This window comes from Phocoena sinus, chromosome 16, assembly GCF_008692025.1.
Source record: "Phocoena sinus isolate mPhoSin1 chromosome 16, mPhoSin1.pri, whole genome shotgun sequence".
Lineage (NCBI taxonomy): Eukaryota > Metazoa > Chordata > Mammalia > Artiodactyla > Phocoenidae > Phocoena > Phocoena sinus.
Genome location: NC_045778.1, coordinates 8,478,386 through 8,498,733, shown reverse-complemented (window position 1 = coordinate 8,498,733; position 20,348 = coordinate 8,478,386). Strand labels below are relative to the sequence as shown.

General features: G+C 39.2%; 1 protein-coding gene across 1 annotated transcript in view; it reads right to left on the bottom strand.

Moving 5' to 3' along the window:
• Positions 1-20,348, bottom strand: part of RYR2 (ryanodine receptor 2) — a 644,069-nt gene that overhangs the window by 167,258 nt on the left and 456,463 nt on the right. Inside the window, 2 exon segments of the mRNA XM_032609082.1 lie at positions 6,826-6,901; positions 8,064-8,141. Coding sequence (XP_032464973.1) covers positions 6,826-6,901; positions 8,064-8,141 — 154 coding nt within the window.

The window sequence follows — 20,348 nt, the reverse complement described above, 5'->3', positions numbered from 1 at the left end:
TAGTGCTTGGTGCCTGGTACCACCCTCCAATATCACAGCTATTCCTTTCATTATGAAATATCTCCACCTCCCAAAATGATCTCCTTCTCTATTCTTACCTGTATCAATAAATAAGAAATAGAGAGTTTCCTGGTGTCCAGAGCTGTACAATAAGGATGACAAAAGTAATCAAAATTGTGGCCCTGAACCTGAACTATATTCTCATCGGGGGAAAGAGACCCACATACGAAGTAACTAAAGAAAACACACACACACACATTATAAACAATATGTGTATAATCTAAAGCTAATGCTGCTGATTTATTCAGCTAATACTGAATAAATAACAATGAAGGAGATCATTAGATGCATTAAACTGAAGAAAATATTTATGTAAATATCGTATATTTATATTAAGAAATATAATTTTCTCAATAAACGAAGAAAAGATTTGAGAAATGACTAAGAGAATACTAGGTTGTTTTAGTATTTAATAAAAACAGCAGAAAAGAGCAAGCAAAAGAATATGAGGGGCGGAGTCAAGACGGCATACTAGGAGGACGCAGAATTCGCGTCTCCGCGCAACTAGGGCATCTACCAGGCCCCAGTGGGGGACCACGGTCACCTGAGGGGACGGGAGGAACCCCCAGCGACCGGGTAGGACGCGGGGTGCGGGGGGAGTGAAGGGGGAGGAGAAGTGGCGGCGGGACGGGACTAGCGTCCCTGAGGGGAAGGGATCCCAGGCCCGAAGGGGGAAACTGGGGAGCCACTGGGAGGGCAGAGGATCAAAAGGGAGCGTGGCCAGGTTTCCCCTGCCCACTTGGACCCCCCAGGAACCTGCTGAGATCCCCGGGCCTGATCCTCTGCCCACCGAGGCCCCCTGCAGCCGCGTGGGTCCTGAGGGAGTGGGAGGTGGGGAAGGGGGAGCAAAAGTAAAGGCCAGACCTCCGGGGCTGGCACCCCTGAAGGGTGGCTGGCACCCCAGTGGCTACGGGGGAGACAGTGGGGGAGGGGCACGAAGGGGAACGGGGCCAGTGCTTTCCCTGTCCACCTAGGCACCCGGGAGGCTGCTGGGACCTAATCCTCTGCCCTCGGAGCCTCCCTCCTGCTGCTCAGAGCCCAAGCCCCGCCCCTACACTGCCACCCACGGCCCCACCTCTGTACTCGGAGACCCCCTCCAACGTGCTGGCCCTAAACTCCACCCACACACCCTCACTCAGGGCCCTACCTCCAAACGCCAGAACTGCACACTCCGGAGACCCTCCTTTCCACATGCTGCCTCTCCACTTCTGCGCAGGTCCTAAGCAGAGGCCCCGGCTCACCCAAAACCCCACCCCTGCCTACGTTCCACCCACCGCCTAAACCCCATCCCTATAGCCAAGGCTTTTTTGTTTTTTTCCTCTTTCAGATTGGGGTTCTTGCTTTACCTGGTTGATCCACTGTTGTTGATTCTTTTATATTTTTATTTTTCCCAATAAATCTTTTATTTTTCTAATTTTATTTTATTCTTTACACTTTGTTAGTGATCTCTCCTTTTGGTGTGTTGCCACCCCCACCCCCCACCTGTTTTTTTTCTGTTCTGGTTTTATTTTACCTGGCTGCAGTTGTTTCGATTATAGTTTTATTTTTCCTAATATACTTTTTATCTTCCTAATTTTATTTTGTTTTTTATTCTTTGATATTTTACTGCTCCTTTTCTTCTTTCTTTCTTCCTTTTCTGTTTTTTTTTGTTTTGTTTTGTTTTTTACTGCACCACGAAGCTTGCGGGATTTTGAGTCCCAGGCCGGAGGTCGGGTCCAAACTCCTGTGGTGGGAACTCCAAGTCCAAACCGCTGGACTAACAGAGAACCTCAGACTCCAGGGAATATCAATCAGAGTGAGGCCTCCCAGAGGTCCTCATCTCAGCACCAAGACCTGGCTCTATCTAACTGCCTGCAAATTCCAGTGCTGGATGTCTCAGGCCAAACAACCAGTAAGACAGGAATACAGCACCACCCATCAAAAAAAAAAAAAGGAAACGAAAAGAAAAATATGTTACAGACGAAGGAGCAAAGTAAAATCCTACAAGACCAAATAAATGAAGACAAAATAGGCAACCTACCTAGAAAAGAATTCAGAGTAATGATAGGAAAGATGATCCCAAAACTCGGAAATAGAATGGAGAAAATACAAGGAACATTTAACAAGGATCTAGAAGAACTAAAGAGCAAACAAACAGTGATGAACAACAAATTACGGAAATTAAAAATACTCTAGAAGGAATCAATAACAGAATAGCCGAGGCAGAAGAATGGATAAGTGAGCTGGAAGGTAAAATGGTGGAAATAAGTGCCAGGGAGCAGAATAAAGAAAGAAAAGAATTGAGGACAGTCTCAGAGACCTCGGGGACAACATTCAACACACCAACATTTGAACTATAGGGGTTCCAGAAGAAGAGAAAAAGAATGGGTCTGAGAAAATATTTGAAGAGATTATAGTCAAAAACTTCCCTAACATGGGAAAGGAAATAGTCAATCAAGTCCAGGAAGCACAGAGAGCCCATACAGGATAAACCCAAAGAGAAACAGGCCAAGACACATATTAATCAAACTATCAAAAATTAAATACAAAGAAAACATACTAAAGGCAGCAAGGGAAAAGCAACAAATAACATACAAGGGAATCCCCATAAGGTTAACGGCTGAGCTTTCAACAGAAACCCTGCAAGTCAGAAGGGAGTGGGAGGACATATTTAAAGTGAGGAAAGGGAAAAACCTACAACCAAGGTTACTCTACCCAGCAAGGATCTCATTCCAACTCGACAGAGAAATTAAAACCTTTACAGATAAGCAAAAGTTAAGAGAATTCAGCACCACCAAACCAGCTTTACAACAAATGCTAAAGGAACTTCTCTAGACAGGAAACAGAAGAGAAGGAAAAGACCTACAATAACAAACCCCAAACAATTAAGAATATGGTAATACAAACATACATATCAATAATTACCTTAAATGTAAATGGATTAAATGCCCCAACCAAAAGACAAAGACTGGCTGAATGGATAAAAAAAAAAGACCTGTACATATGCTGTCTAAAAGAGACCCATTTCAGACCTAGGGACACATACAGGCTGAAAGGGAGGGAATGGAAAAAGATATTCCATGCAAATGGAAATCAAAAGAAAGCTGGAGTAGCAGTTCTCATATCAGACAAAATAGACTTTAAAATAAAGACTATTACAAGAGACAAAGAAGGACACTACATAATGATCAAGGGATCAATCCAAGAAGAAGATATCACAATTGTAAATACTTATGCACCCAACATAGGAGCACCTCAATACATAAGGCAAATGCTAACAGCCATAAAAGGGGAAATCGACAGTAACACAATCATAGTAGGGGACTTTAACACCCCACTTTCACCCATGGACAGATCATCCAAAATGAAAATAAATACGGAAACACAAGCTTTAAATGATACATTAAACAAGATGGACTTAACTGATATTTATACGACATTCCATCCAAAAACAATAGAATACACTTTCTTTTCAAGGGCTCATGGAACTTTCTACGGGATATATCACATCTTGGGTCACAAATCAAGCCTTGGTAAATTTAAGAAAATTGAAATCGTATCAAGTATCTTTTCCAACCACAACGCTATGAGACTAGATATCAATTATAGGAAAAAAAACTGTAAAAATACAAACACATGGGAGCTAAACAATACACTACTAAAAAATCAAGAGATCACTGAAGAAATCAAAGAGGAAATCAAAAAATACCTAGAAACAAATGACAATGAAAACAAGATGACCCAAAACCTATGGGATGCAGCAAGAGCAGTTCTAAGAGGGAAGTTTATAGCAAGACAATCCTACCTCAAGATACAAGAAAAGTCTCTAATAAACAACCTAACCTTACCCCTAAAGCAGTTACGGAAAGAAAAACAAAAAAACCCCAAAGTTAGCAGAAGGAAAGAAGTCATAAAGATCAGATCAGAAATAAATGAAAAAGAAATGAAGGAAACAATAGCAAAGATCAATAAAACTGAAAGCTGGTTCTATGAGAAGATAAACAAAATTGATAAACCATTAGTCAGACCCACCAAGAAAAAAAGGGAGAAGACTCAAATCAAGAGAATTAGAAATGAAAAAGGAGAAGTTACAACAGACACCACAGAAATACAAAGCATCCTGAGAGACTACTACAAGCAACTCTATGCCAGTAAAATGGACAACCTGGAAGAAATGGACAAATTCTTAGGAAAGCACAACCTTCTGAGACTGAACCAGGAAGAAATAGAAAATATAAACAGACCAATCACAAGCACTGAAATTGAAACTGTGATTAAAAATCTTCCAGAAAACAAAAGCCCAGGGCAAGATGGCTTCACAGGCGAATTCTATCAAACATTTAGAGAAGAACTAACACCTATCCTTCTCAAACTCTTCCAAAATATAGCAGAGGGAGAAACACTCCCAAATTCATTCTATGAGGCCACCATCACCCTGACACCAAAACCAGACAAAGATGTCACAAAATAAGAAAACTACAGGACAATAGCTCTGATGAACACAGATGTAAAAATCCTCAACAAAATACTAGCAAAAAGAATCCAACAGCACATTAAAAGGATCATACACCATGATCAAGTGGGGTTTATCCCAGGAATGCAAGGATTCTTCACTATACGCAAATCAATCAGTGTGATACACCATATTAACAAACTGAAGGATGAAAACCATATAATAATCTCAATAGATGCACAAAAAGCTTTTGACAAAATTCAACACCCATTTATGATAAAAACTCTCCAGGACGTAGCATAGAGGGAACCTACCTCAACATAATAAAGGCCATATATGACAAACCCACAGCCAGCATCATTCTCAATGGTGAAAAACTGAAACCATTTCCTCTAAGATCAGAACAAGACAAGGTTGCCCACTCTCACCACTCTCATTCAACATAGTTTTGGAAGTTTTAGCCACAGCAATCAGGGTAGAAAAAGAAATAAAAGGAGTCCAATTTGGAAAAGAAGTAGTAAAACTCTCACTGTTTGCAGATGACATGATACTATACATAGAGAATTCTAAAGATGCTACCAGAAAACTACTAGAGCTAATCAATGAATATGCAGAGTAGCAGGATACAAAATTAATGCAGAGAAATCTCTTGCATTCCTATGTGCTAATGATGAAAAATTTGAAAGAGAAATTAAGGAAACACTCCCATTTACCACTGCAACAAAAAGAATAAAATACCTAGGAATAATCCTACCTTAAGAGACAAAAGACCTGTACACAGAAAACTATAAGACACTGATGAAAGAAATTAAAGATGATACAAATAGATGGAGAGATATACCATGTTCTTGGATTGGAAGAATCAACAATGTGAAAATGTCTATACTACCCAAAGCAATCTACAGATTCAATGCAACCCCTATCAAACTACCACTGGCATCTTCCACACAACTAGAACAAAAATTTTCACAATTTGTGTGGAAACACAAAAGACCCTGAACAGCCAAAGCAATCTTGAGAAAGAAAAATGGAGCTGGAGGAATCAGGCTCCCTGATTTCAGACTATATTACAAAGCTACAGTCATCAAGACAGTATGGTACTGGCACAAAAATAGAAATATAGATCAATGGAACAGGACAGAAAACCCAGAGGTAAACCCACACACATATGGTCACCTTATCTTTGATAACAGAGGCAAGAGCATACAATGGAGAAAAGACAGCCTCTTCAATAAATGGTGCTGGGAAAACTGGACAGCTACATGTAAAAGTATGAAATAGAACACCTCCTAACACCATACACAAAAATAAACTCAAAATGGATTAAAGACCTAAATGTAAGGCCAGGCAGTATAAAACTCTTAGAGGAAAATAGGGCAGAACACTCTATGACATAAATCACAGCAAGATCCTTTTGACCCGCCTCCTACAGAAATGGAAATAAAAACAAAAATAAACAAATGGGACCTAATGAAACTTAAAAGCTTTTGCACAGCAAAGGAAACCATAAACAAGATGAAAAGACAGAAAAAGAAAAACAAATGCCATATGCTAACACATATATATGGAATTAAAAAAAATGGTTCTAAAGAACCTAGGGGAAGCACAGGAATAAAGACACAGACGTAGAGGATGGACTTGAGGACATGGGGAGGGGGACGTGTAAGCTGGAACAAAGTGAGAGAGTAGCATTGACATATATACACTACCAAATGTAAAATAGATAGCTAGTGGGAAGCAGCTGCAGGGCATAGGGAGATCAGCTCGGGGCTTTGCAACCACCTAGAGGGGTGGGATAACGAGGGTGGGAGGGAGACGCAAGAGGGAGGGGATATGGGGATGTATGTATACATATATCTGATTCACTTTGTTATACAGCAGAAACTAACACAACAATGTAAAGCAATTATACTCCAATAAAGATGTTAGAAAAAAAGAACGTAAGAGACAATAACATAACTGGACTGAACAGAACAAAGAGGCTGAGGATGGGAGATAGAATGAAATGAGAAATATTTAAGTTGGGGATAGAAGTCAGTGAGGGAGGTCTACGTAACTAATAGAACACCTCGGGTATTAGGATAAGAAATATAGTTATCTACATGCTAAAATGGGCAAGAGAGAGCCATCAAAATTCTGGGACATGAGGAAATATACACTAGCAATCAGAAAATAGCATTTCCACCTTGAAACTATTACAGCCATATTTGAACCATTCTAATAAAATAAAGCTGTAATGAGCTCTTATGCTGAAAACACTATTTTATCCTTATCATACGTTCATGTACTCAAACTCTGATTGTTTTTTTATAAGGATTTTTAGAAAATATTACCTTTGGACTCCAGTTCCAGTTTCTTTTTCTTTGCCCATATATTATGGTAGTTTTCAGCCATCATTTCTGCCATAGCCTTAAACGAACAAAATATTTAGCAACTAAGTTATACTCTAAAAGGATAGTAGAAAAAGATAACTTTGCCTTCCAATATGTAATATCAAAACATACTTTAAATTAATAAATCGTAGTGTGTTAGTGCTAAAACACATGTAAAAGATAATTAAGCACAGCTTTGTTATTTAGAATCTGAATTTCAGAGGATTCTAATGATCTGTGAATTTACACACCAGCAGAGGTGATGTGATGGGAATGGTCATTGTTCTTTACAATGTTTAAAGATACATGTTTTGTTAATTTAATAATGAAACTTCAAACTAGCTATGGACTTTAAAAATATGTTTATTTACAAGTTCTTATTTTAATTTCTAAAGTTTTAAAAGATGATGTAAACCTTACTGAGTGAACATTGAATGCAAAGAGCATCAGACAAGCAGTCTAGATCCATGTCTGTCCCAATCTAGGTCAGTCTGAGGTCTTGGATGAGCCTTGGCCTCTGTGGCCTTTGGGTTTTGACAAGATTACCTCCAAGATTCCTTTCATTTTTGATTTTCAAGTTTACTATGTCATGTTAATATATTCGTAACAGAGCAATGACAAAGGGCAAGCCAAACAATTTAACAATCCATAGATTTTTTTTATCTTTATATACTTATATCTCTTGGAATAATACTAACAATGCCAATATCATTGTCTGATCATTATATTGACCTGTTAACTTATGTTCCATGGAAACAAACTTTATCTTTTCACTCAAATCAGGCAATTCAAAGTAGGTTCCTTAGTGACAAAGGAGACAGATAGAACTATGGTGGAGAAAGCAAAATGCCATCAGTTTCCCTGGATAAACAACTTATAATATATATTCTTTCATGAGTAGTTAAAGTGATCCTTGAGCAGAGCATTATAAACTACTGATTTAGTCTCTTCTCACATGCGGCTATTTAATTATATTAGGACTTTTACATAGATGTGATCTTTAAAGAAAATATATTATCCTAGAAAAAGTTCTATCAACTTCTACAGCATTAAAAGCTTAGGGTACATAATCTATAAATTCCATGGACCTTCTATATGATCACTACATTCAAATAATTCATGCTGTAAAACACATGCAGGAAGTGTTACAGTATGCTTTTTAAAAATGAAATTTGCAGAATATTTTTAAAAGTACTTACATGCAGATCTCTGGATAGTGTAACGTTGCTCATGTCAATGGCTCGGGGGCTATAACCATGGGCGGCATCTACAGAAACCTAGATAATTTGCAAAAAAATAGCCTCTCATTAAAAAACCCAGTAGAGAGAGATTTAAGAGACACTTTGGAAATATAAGGCAAACAAAATTCTAAATGTAACGTTTCCTCAGATAAAACTGGCAAGTAGCTACACAAATTGATTTTGCAAACATATCTAGCAGATTAAATTATATTTGGGTGTCTGACAAGTATTTATGATTGAATAATACATCCCAATATCTTAGGGATTGCCAATCTGTAAAGCTAACGATCAGGATTCAACAAATTATGTAGTGAGTGCAAGATTCTGAAATATTACCAGAATCAAAGGATAAATGAATTATTGAGTTTCTTACAAATTCTAATTGGCTGCAATGAAATTTCCTTTTCCTCACACAAACGGTAGTTAATCAAAGAGGTCAGTATTTATAAATGTCTTTATGGGCCAAATAGATAAAATAAAGCCAACTTTTTAATTTTAAAAGCGTATCATATAGTACTCAGTGATTTGTAACGACATCCTCAATCACCAGAGGGTTTCCTTAATATCTAAATTTTGACATTTTAAGGATGAAATCTACAAAACAAAAAGACAATCTACAGAATGGGAGAAAATATTTGCAAATGATGTGACTGACAGGGGATTAATTTCCAAAATATAAAAACGGCTCATACAGCTCAGTATCAAAAAAACAACAACAAACACCCCAATCAAATAATGGGCAGAAGACGTAAATAGACATTTCTCCAAAGAAGACATACAGATGGCCAACTGGCACATGAAAAGATGCTCAACATCGCTAATTATTAGAGGAATGCAAATCAAAATTACAATGAGGTACCACCTCTCACTGGTCAGAATGGCCATCGTTAAGAAGTCAACAAATAACAAATACTGGAGAGAGTCTGGAGAAAAGGGAACCAACCCTCTGACACTGTTGGTGGGAATGTAAGTTGGTGCAGCCCCTATGGAAAACAGGATGGAGATTCCTCAAAAAACTAAAAATAGAGTTGCCATATGATCCAGCAATCCCACTCCTGGACATATACCCAAACAAAATTATGATTCAAAAAGACACATGCACCCTTATGTTCACTGCAGCACTATTCACATTAGCCAAGACATGGAAACAACCTAAGTGTCCACTGACAAATGAATGGATAAAGAAGATGTGGTACATATATACAATGGAATACTACTCAGCCACGAAAAAGAATGAATGCCATTTGCAGCAACATGGATGGACTTAGAGATGATCATACTAAGTAAAGTAATTCAGAAAGAGAAAGACAAATACCATATGATATCACTCATATGTAGAATCTAAAATATGACACAAATGAACCTATCCATGAAACAGAAACACACTCACAGACATAGAGAACAGACTTGTGGTTGCCAAGCGGGAGGGGGTTGGATGGAGTGGGAGTTTGGGATTAGCAGATGCAAACTATCATATACAGAATGGATAAACAACAAGGTCCTACTGTATAGCACAGGGAACTGTATCCTGTGATAAACCATAATGGAAAAGCATATAAAAAGAATGTATATATATATATATAATTGAATCACTTTGCTGTACAGCAGAAATTAACACAACATAAATCAACTATACTTCATTTAAAAAAACAAGAATGAAACCTATCTTCCCATCAACTGCAAGAGGGTTTCACTTACTGTCAGGAGCTCTTACCTCATTCCACCCAACGGCATATTATGGGAAAGTATGCCACAGAAATGAACTCTGGTTCATGCTTATAAATCTGAAATTATGTTTGATATATTTCATAACTGTGTATATTCTCTTGTCAGACATGGATAAACAAAAAGCTAAATAAAAGGTACAATACAGCTCAGATCTGTGCCCGTGAACCAAAGGGAGGCTATCATACGCTACCATTAATCATGTTCTCATGGGCTACACTCAACTCACTGGTCAGTTTTAACTGAATCTTGGCTTCTGTGTCAGTACTGAGCCTCTGCTGGGTACCATCCATAAGAGAATGTGGAATAAAAATCACAGTTTTTTCTCCCTCAAATACCCATGAAAGGAAACTGAGACTTAGAGAACTTAAGCGACTCGCCCAAGGTCACAGAGCTAAAATTCTGAGCAGGCAGGATTCCAACTCAGGCTGTCTGACTCCAGGCCCACTTCTCTCTCACTGTCACCTCTTTCCTTCAACATATCGCAGTATATTTCTTTCCCCAGCACAATACTACCCCTGCCTTCTCTAATGTAATCAGTTTCCAAGTTGCCAAATTCAAAGTTCTCTTTGCAGCTACCATCAAACTGGTCCTTCTATGCTGGACATGACTAACCACCACTCAACCAGCCCCCTCATTTCACGAAACCACCCACCTGGCTCTCCACTTCCCTCTCCCATCTCTTTGCCTCCTTCTCTGGCTCCTTTTCCATAAATGACCTTGAAATATTTGTGGCTTTCTGGGTTCCCTCTTCAATTGTTTCTTCGTTATTCTAAATGCTTTCTTTAGGTGTCCCTATCCACATCTACTTTAAATATTTCATTTATCAACCATGTTTTATTAAACCAAAAATGAGTTGATCCAGCCTAGCATTGCTCCTCTGCTCTAGACTTACATTTTCAACTATTCATTACCATCTCCATTTGGGATTCTCTACGTGTATTCATTTTCTACTGCTGCCATGATAAGCGATTGCCAGAAATGTAGTGGCTTAAAATATCACAAAGTTATGAGAAATCTGAAACACGTCTCAACTAGCTAAATTCAAGGTGTCCACAGGGCTGTGTTCCTTTCTAGAGGTTTTATCAAAGCATCTTTTCCCTGTCTTTCCCAGCTTCTAAAGGCCACCCGCATTTTTGACTCATGGCCCGTTCCTCCATCTTCAAGTCAGCTATACTACATCTCTCTGACCTTCCTTCTGTAGTCACGTCTCCTTTGTCCAAAGCCAGGAAAGCGTATCCACCTTTAAGGATCCTTGTGATTATGCTGGACCCACCAATAATTCAGTAGAATCTCCCCCATCTTAAGATCATTAACCTTGATCACACGGGCAAACGTAATCGCACTGGCAAAGCCCCAGGAAATCAACCTTTCTACAGTCAACAGTGATTGGGGATCATCTTTGGAGCCAGAATTCTGCCTAACACGACATCGAAAATCAAAAGCATTTTCTCTCCTTGCCACCCACCCCCCAGCACTAACCTCACCTCACATACGCTACCCACCTGGTAGGCCAGTACAGACCCATGGCAGCCCCCTCTGATTAGGGGGTTGATTAGGGGGAGATTGAAGGCAGAAAGACAAACTCCATAGAGGATACTGAATGCGTTGCATGAAACAAAACAAAACATTAAATATCTCAATTAGATAGAGCAAAGACAGTGGACATGGAGGGAAGCGGATGTATCCCAGAGATGTTTTGTAGTAGAAGAGACAGAATTTTGTGACTTTTAAGTCATTATATCATGTAAATCGTAAACAGCAGAATCAAGTTTTTAAAGTAATTCTGTCTGACTCCAAAGCACTTGTCAACTTTCTTAAGACGGCCCCCACTGTTCTGCCTGATTTGGCCCCTGAGACCTCTCTTCCCATCTGCTTGTTACTCATGAGCTCCAATCTCACTGGATTCCTCGCTTTCCCTCACACGCGCCAGGCCACACTCTCATCTCAGAGCATGTGCATGACTTGCTACAACCTCCCCCCAAATAGGTCCAACTCCCTCCCTTCATTTCAATTTATCTTCTCCATGCAGTCTGCTCTGATAACCCTATATCATACTGCAACTCATCCCCAAAGGCTAACCAACTCCCCTGCTCTGCACTCGGAATCTGCCTTTCCATGCTACGTCCCCTCTTTCCGTAATATTTATCACATTTTGATGTAGTGTGTAATTCACTTACATCTATTATTTACTTTCCCCGTTAACGTGTAAGCTCCATGAGAGCAGAGGTTTTTGTCTATTTTGTTCATAGACCTATTTGAAAAGCTTAGGCTAGTACATGGAACATAGCAGGTGCTCAGTAAATAACTGTTAAAAGAATGAACGAATCATTCCTCTACCCTAGCCTGTGTTTTAGTTCAAGATAGGTGACACTTGCCAAATTTCATTCCCATCTTCCTCTCCTTCTCAGGTTATAAGCTTATTATTTTATTTTATTTTTCTTGCTGTACGCGGGCCTCTCACTGTTGTGGCCTCTCACGTTGCGGAGCACAGCCTCCGGACGCGCAGGCTCAGCGGCCATGGCTCACGGGCGCAGCCGCTCCGCGGCATGTGGGATCTTCCTGGACCGGGGCACGAACCCGTGTCCCCTGCATCGGCAGGCGGACTCTCAACCACTGCGCCACCAGGGAAGCCCATAAGCTTATTTTTTTAATTTGTTTAAATAATTTATACCCTACATGTGTAATAAAAACCAGATATAAGAAATTAAAATTGGGAGGTAAATAAGGAATTACTGAGAACCTGTGGAATATGACTGAAATTGTCAGAAATGTCCTCCTTTTCTGCTGAATTGAGTGACGACCAAGAAGTCGAAATCCACCAGTTTACTGCTCTACTCAGCATCTCCTCACTGATAATTATACCAGCATCTATACACCCTATTCTTTTTTTTATTTTATTGAAGTACAGTTGATTTACAATGTGTTAATTTCTGCTGTACAGCAAAGTGATTCAGTTATATACATATATATATTATTTTTCATACTCTTTTCCATTATGGTTTATCACAGGATATTGAATATGGTTCCCTGTGCTATACAGTAGGACCTTGTCACTGATCCATCCTATATGTAACAGTTTGCATCTGCTACTCCCAAACTCCCAATCAATCCCTCCCCTGATGGCAACAAGTCTGTTCTCTATGTCTGTGCATCTGTTTCTGTTTCGTAGATAAGTTTATTTGTGTCATATATTAGATTCTACATATAAGTATATACTCTATTCTATATCCTATCAAGTTATTGGCTTTGTCATTGTCCATATATTACCTTAATATGCACATTACAAAACCCTAATTGAGTGGCAAATTTCCTGAAATCATGATTCATGTAGTGTTCATGGTAAACAAAAGACATTAACAATGTTACTGATCCACGTAAAAATAATAATGATCATAATTAGGTCTAACATTGAAATATATGCCTGCCGCTCCTTTAAGTGATTTATAAGCATCACAACATGTAATTCTCACAATAATCTTTTAAATTAGATGCTCTCTTCTGTTTCATTTTAAAAAGGAGAAAACTGCAGCATAGAGAGGTGAAGCAGTTTGCCTGAGCTCACAAAAAAGCTATCTACTCCATGGTGAGGCCAGGATTTCAACCCAGACAGGCTGTGCCAGATCTGGCTGAGTTAAACACAGGCCACTTCTGCCTCACAGACGGAGTGCTGAGCCCCAGTGGAAGGAAGCTAAGAATATCAGCTCCAGAATCATGTCAACAAGTGATCTCAATTCACCCAATTGCAGTCCTTACTATAAAGTAATGCCACCAAAAGTGTTCCTTAATTTATTCAAGAGTGTATCTATTACATAATAGAAAACATCTTGATAGTTTCAGGATCCTCAGGAAACCCTGGTACTGGCAGCAGCCAGCCTCTGCTGTGCCCACATGACCCACAACTCTGGCAGCGGACCGGGCACTTCCAACATTATTAAATAATAAGAAAGCGGCTCCTACTCCATGCCCAAACCTCCCCACAGGCCGGTGGACACCTTCTAAGAGTTTGACGAGTCGGTGACTGAGGCGCCCGTCCATTCTAAGGTCCAGACTTTTCCCTGGACTCCCTCCCAGCTAGCCGTGGCGCACTAACTCCGTGCAGGCTGTGTTCACGCCGCCAACCCCAGCCCTCTCCCGGCGCTCCAAACGAAGCCCGAGCCTCAACTCCCAGCCCCGCCCGCCCCGGCGGGTGAGCAGAGAAGCCTCTCGGACTGCCGTGTGAATGAAAGGCTCTTGGTGCTCCAGCCCAGGAGGCAGGGCTCTGCCTCTGAGGTAGGAGAGCCAACTTCAGGACACTGATCAACAAGAGACCTCCCAGCTCCACATAATATTAAACGGTGGAAATCTCCCAGAGACCTCCACCTTAACACCAGCACCCAGCTTCACTCAACGACCAGCAAGCCACAGTGCTGGACAACCTATGCCAAACAACTAGCAAAACAGGAACACAACCCCACCCATTAGCAGAGAGGCTGCCTAAAATCATAACAAGGCCACAGACACCCCAAAACACACCACCAGACGTGAACCTGCCCACTAGAGAGACAAGATCCAGCCTCATCCAGCACAACACAGGCACTAGTCCCCTCCACCAGGAAGCCTACACAACCCACTGAAACAACCTTAGCCACTGGAGACAGACATCAAAAACAACGGGAACTACGAACGTGCAGCCTGCAAAAAGGAGACCCCAAACACAGTAAGATAAGCAAAATGAGAAGACAGAAAAACACACAGCAGATGAAGGAGCAAGATAAAAACCCACCAGACCTAACAAATGAAGAGGAAATAGGCAATCTACCTGAAAAAGAATTCAGAATAATGATAGTAAGGATGATCCGAAATCTTGGAAGTAGAATGGACAAAATGCAAGAAACAGTTAACAAGGACCTACAAGAACTAAAGATGAAACAAGCAACGATGAACAACGCAATAAATGAAATTAAAAGTACTCTAGATAGGATCAATAGCAGAATAACTGAGGCAGAAGAACGGATAAGTGACCTGGAAGATAAAGTTGTGGAAATAACTACTGCAGAGCAGAATAAAGAAAAAAGAATGAAAAGAACTGAGGACAGTCTCAGAGAGCTCTGGGACAACATGAAACGCACCAACATTCGAATTATAGGGGTTCCAGAAGAAGAAGAAAGAAAGAAAGGGACTGAGAAAATATTTGAAGAGATTATAGTTGAAAACTTCCCTAATATGGGAAAGGAAATAGTTAATCAAGTCCAGGAAGCACAGAGAGTCCCATACAGGATAAATACAAGGAGAAATACGCCAAGACACATACTAATCAAACTATCAAAAATTAAATACAAAGAAAGCATATTAAAAGCAGCAAGGGAAAAACAACAAATAACACACAAGGGAATCCCCATAAGGTTAACAGCTGATCTCTCAGCAGAAACCCTACAAGCCAGAAGGGAGTGGCAGGACATACTGAAAGTGATGAAGGAGAAAAACCTGCAACCAAGACTACTCTACCCAGCAAGGATCTCATTCAGATTTGATGGAGAAATTAAAACCTTTACAGACAAGCAAAAGCTGAGAGAGTTCAGCACCACCAAACCAGCTTTACAACAAATGCTAAAGGAACTTCTCTAGACAAGAAATGCAAAAGAAGGAAACGACCTATAATAACGAACCCAAAACAATATAGAAAATGGGAATAGGAACATACATATCGATAATTACCTTAAATGTAAATGGACTAAATGCTCCCACCAAAAGACACAGACTGGCTGAATGGATACAAAAACAAGACCCTTATATATGCTGTCTACAAGAGACCCACCTCAGACCTAGAGACACATACAGACTGAAAGTAAGGGGATGGAAAAAGATATTCCATGCAAATGGAAACCAAAAGAAAGCTGGAGTAGCAATTCTCATATCAGACAAAATAGACTTTAAAATAGGGACTATTAAAAGGGATAAAGAAGGACACTACATAATGATCAAGGGATCGATCCAAGAAGAAGATATAACAATTGTAAATATTTATGCACCCAACATAGGAGCACCTCAATACGTAAGGCAAATACTACCAGCCATAAAAGGGGAAATTGACAGTAACACAATCATAGTAGGGGACTTTAACACCCCACTTTCACCCATGGACAGATCATCCAAAATGAAAATAAATAAGGAAACACAAGCTTTAAATGATACATTAAACAAGATGGACTTAATTGATATTTATAGGACACTCCATCCAAAAACAACAGAATACACATTTTTCTCAAGTGCTCATGGAACATTCTCCAGGATAGATCATATCTTGGGTCACAAATCAAGCCTTGGTAAATTTAAGAAAATTGAAATTGTATCAAGTATCTTTTCTGACCACAACGCCATGAGACTAGATATCAATTACAGGAAAAGATCTGTAAAATATACAAACACATGGAGGCTAAACAATACACTACTTAATAATGAAGTGATCACTGAAGAAATCAAAGAGGAAATAAAAAAATACCTAGAAACAAATGACAATGGAGACACAACGACCCAAAACCTATGGGATGCAGCAAAAGCAGTTCTAAGGGGGAAGTTTATAGCAATACAAGCCCACCTTAAGAAGCAGGAAACATCTCAAATAAACAACCTAACCTTGCACCTCAAGCAATTAGAGAAAGAAGAACAAAAAAACCCCAAAGCTAGCAGAAGGAAAGAAATCATAAAAATCAGATCAGAAATAAATGAAAAAGAAATGAAGGAAACGATAGCAAAGATCAATAAAACTAAAAGCTGGTTCTTTGAGAAGATAAACAAAATAGATAAACCACTAGCCAGACTCATCAAGAAAAAAAGGGAGAAGACTCAAATCAATAGAATTAGAAATGAGAAAGGAGAAATAACAACTGACACTGCAGAAATAAAGAAAATCATGAGAGATTACTACAAGCAACTCTATGCCAATAAAATGGACAATCTGGAAGAAATGGACAAATTCTTAGAAATGCACAACCTGCCAAGACTGAATCAGGAAGAAATAGAAAATATGAACAGACCAATCACAAGCACTGAAATTGAAACTGTGATTAAAAATCTTCCAACAAACAAAAGCCCAGGACCAGACGGCTTCACAGGTGAATTCTATCAAACGTTTAGAGAAGAGCTAACACCTATCCTTCTCGAACTCTTCCAAAATATAGCAGAGGGAGGAACACTCCCAAATTCCTTCTACGAGGCCACCATCACCTTGATACCAAAACCAGACAAGGATGTCACAAAGAAAGAAAACTACAGGCCAATATCACTGATGAACATAGATGCAAAAATCCTCAACAAAATACTAGCAAACAGAATCCAACAGCACATTAAAAGGATCATACACCATGATCAAGTGGGGTTTATTCCAGGAATGCAAGGATTCTTCAATATACGCAAATCTATCAATGTGATACACCATATTAACAAATTGAAGGAGAAAAACCATATGATCATCTCAATAGATGCAGAGAAAGCTTTCGACAAAATTCAACACCCATTTATGATAAAAACCCTCCAGAAAGTAGGCATAGAGGGAACTTTCCTCAACATAATAAAGGCCATATATGACAAGCCCACAGCAAACATCATCCTCAATGGTGAAAAACTGAAAGCATTTCCACTAAGATCAGGAACAAGACAAGGTTGCCCACTCTCACCACTCTTATTCAACATAGTTTTGGAAGTTTTAGCCACAGCAATCAGAGAAGAAAAGGAAATAAAAGGAATCCACATCGGAAAAGAAGAAGTAAAGCTGTCACTGTTTGCAGATGACATGATACTATACATAGAGAATCCTAAAGATGCTACCAGAAAACTACTAGAGCTAATCAATGAATTTGGTAAAGTAGCAGGATACAAAATTAATGCACAGAAATCTCTGGCATTCCTATATACTAATGATGAAGAATCTGAAAGTGAAATCAAGAAAACACTCCCATTTACCACTGCAACAAAAAGAATAAAATATCTAGGAATAAACCTACCTAAGGATACGAAAGACCTGTATGCAGAAAATTATAAGACACTGATGAAAGAAATTAAGGATGATACGAATAGATGGAGAGATATACCATGTTCTTGGATGGGAAGAATCAACATTGTGAAAATGACTCTACTACCCAAAGCAATCTACAGATTCAATGCAATCCCTATCAAACTACCACTGGCATTTTTCACAGAACTAGAACAAAAAATTTCGCAATTTGTATGGAAACACAAAAGACCCCGAATAGCCAAAGCAATCTTGAGAATGAAAAAAGGAGCTGGAGGAATCAGGCTCCCTGACTTCAGACTATACTACAAAGCAACAGTAATCAAGACAGTATGGTACTGGCACAAAAACAGAAAGATAGATCAGTGGAACAGGATAGAAAGCCCAGAGATAAACCCACGCACATATGGACACCTCATCTTTGATTAAGGAGGCAGGAATGTACAGTGGAGAAAGGACAGCCTCTTCAATAAATGGTGCTGGGAAAACTGGACAGGTACATGTAAAAGTATGAGATTAGATCACTCCCTAAGACCATACACAAAAATAAGCTCAAAATGGATTAAAGACCTAAATGTAAGGCCAGAAACTATCAAACTCTTAGAGGAAAACATAGGAAGAACACTCTATGACATAAATCACAGCAAGATCCTTTCTGACCCACCTCCTAGAGTAATGGAAATAAAAACAAAAATAAACAAATGGGACCTAATGAAACTTCAAAGCTTTTGCACAGCAAAGGAAACCATAATCAAGACCAAAAGACAACCCTCAGAATGGGAGAAAACATTTGCAAATGAAGCAACTGACAAAGGATTAATCTCCAAAATTTACAAGCAGCTCATGCACCTCAATAACAAAAAAACAAACAACCCCATCCAAAAGTGGGCAGAAGACCTAAACAGACATTTCTCCAAAGAAGATATACAGACTGCCAACAAACACATGAAAGAATGCTCAACATCATTAATCATTAGAGAAATGCAAATCAAAACTACAATGAGATATCATCTCACACCAGTCAGAATGGCCATCATCAAAAAATCTAGAAACAATAAATGCTGGAGAGGGTGTGGAGAAAAGGGGACACTCTTGCACTGCTGGTGGGAATGTGAATTGGTTCAGCCACTATGGAGAACAGTATGGAGGTTCCTTAAAAAACTACAAATAGAATTACCATATGACCCAGCAATCCCACTACTGGGCATATACCCTGAGAAAACCAAAATTCAAAAAGAGTCATGTACCAAAATGTTCATTGCAGCTCTATTTACAATAGCCTGGAGATGGAAAGAACCTAAGCGCCCATCATCGGACGAATGGATAAAGAAGATGTGGCACATATACACAATGGAATATTACTCAGCCTTAAAAAGAAATGAAATTGAGTTATTTGTAATGAGATGGATAGACCTAGAGTCTGTCATACAGAGTGAAGTAAGTCAGAAAGACAAAGACAAATACCGTATGCTAACACATATATATGGAATTTAAGGGGAAAAAATGTCATGAAGAACCTAGGGATAAGACAGGAAAGAGGCGCAGACCTACTGGAGAACGGACTTGAGGATATGGGGAGGGGGAAGGGTGAGTTTTGACAGGGCGAGAGAGAGTCATGGACATATACACACTAACAAACGTAGTAAAGTAGATAGCTAGGGGGAAGCAGCCGCAAGGCACAGGGATATTAGCTCGGGGCTTTGGGACAGCCTGGAGAGGTGGGAGGGGGAGAGTGGGAGGGAGGGAGACGCAAGAGGGAAGACACATGGGAGCACATGTATATGTATAGCTGATTCACTTTGTTATAAATCAGAAACTAACACACCATTGTAAAGCAATTATACCCCAATTAAAAAAAAAAAAAAAGAAAACATCTTTATAGTCACATGGGGAATCAGTAATGGAGAGAAGAAAAAACATTAAGAAGTTTGGCAAGATGATAACTGAAAAAGATGATAATACTGTTAGGTTAGTAATTAAGAAATGACAAGCTATTTTAACATTTCAAATAATGTTGGATCATGCTTAAAGAATGTTTGTGTGAAAATAATGGCAAGGATTAAAAATATATTTGTGGCATTTGTTGCTCTCTGTTTCTGATACTGATAGAAATATAGAAATATGCTTTCTTTTTTTTTTAAACTACTGAAAGGTCAAAGTACTACAAACTCAAACACCCTCTTTTATTTACCTTTGAAGAAATGCTCTCTGGCATTAAAAATATATAAATAATAATGGTAATAATACGAGTTACCATTTACTGAGGTAAACAGATTGAGCAACGTGCCCAGCGCTTTATATCTAAAAAGTGGTGGTCCCAGGATTGAAGCCCCAGTGGTCTACCTCCAGAGCTGTCCCTCTTAATCTGTACATCTGGCATAAGCACCCCCTAATATTTTGAAATGACGTAGGAGATTTAACAATATATGTCATATGTCACACATGTCACTCTGAAAATCATTAAGACTTAAGAGATGATTATATGGGTATCAATTAATAGTATCTATTGAGGGTTTAATGGGAACTGA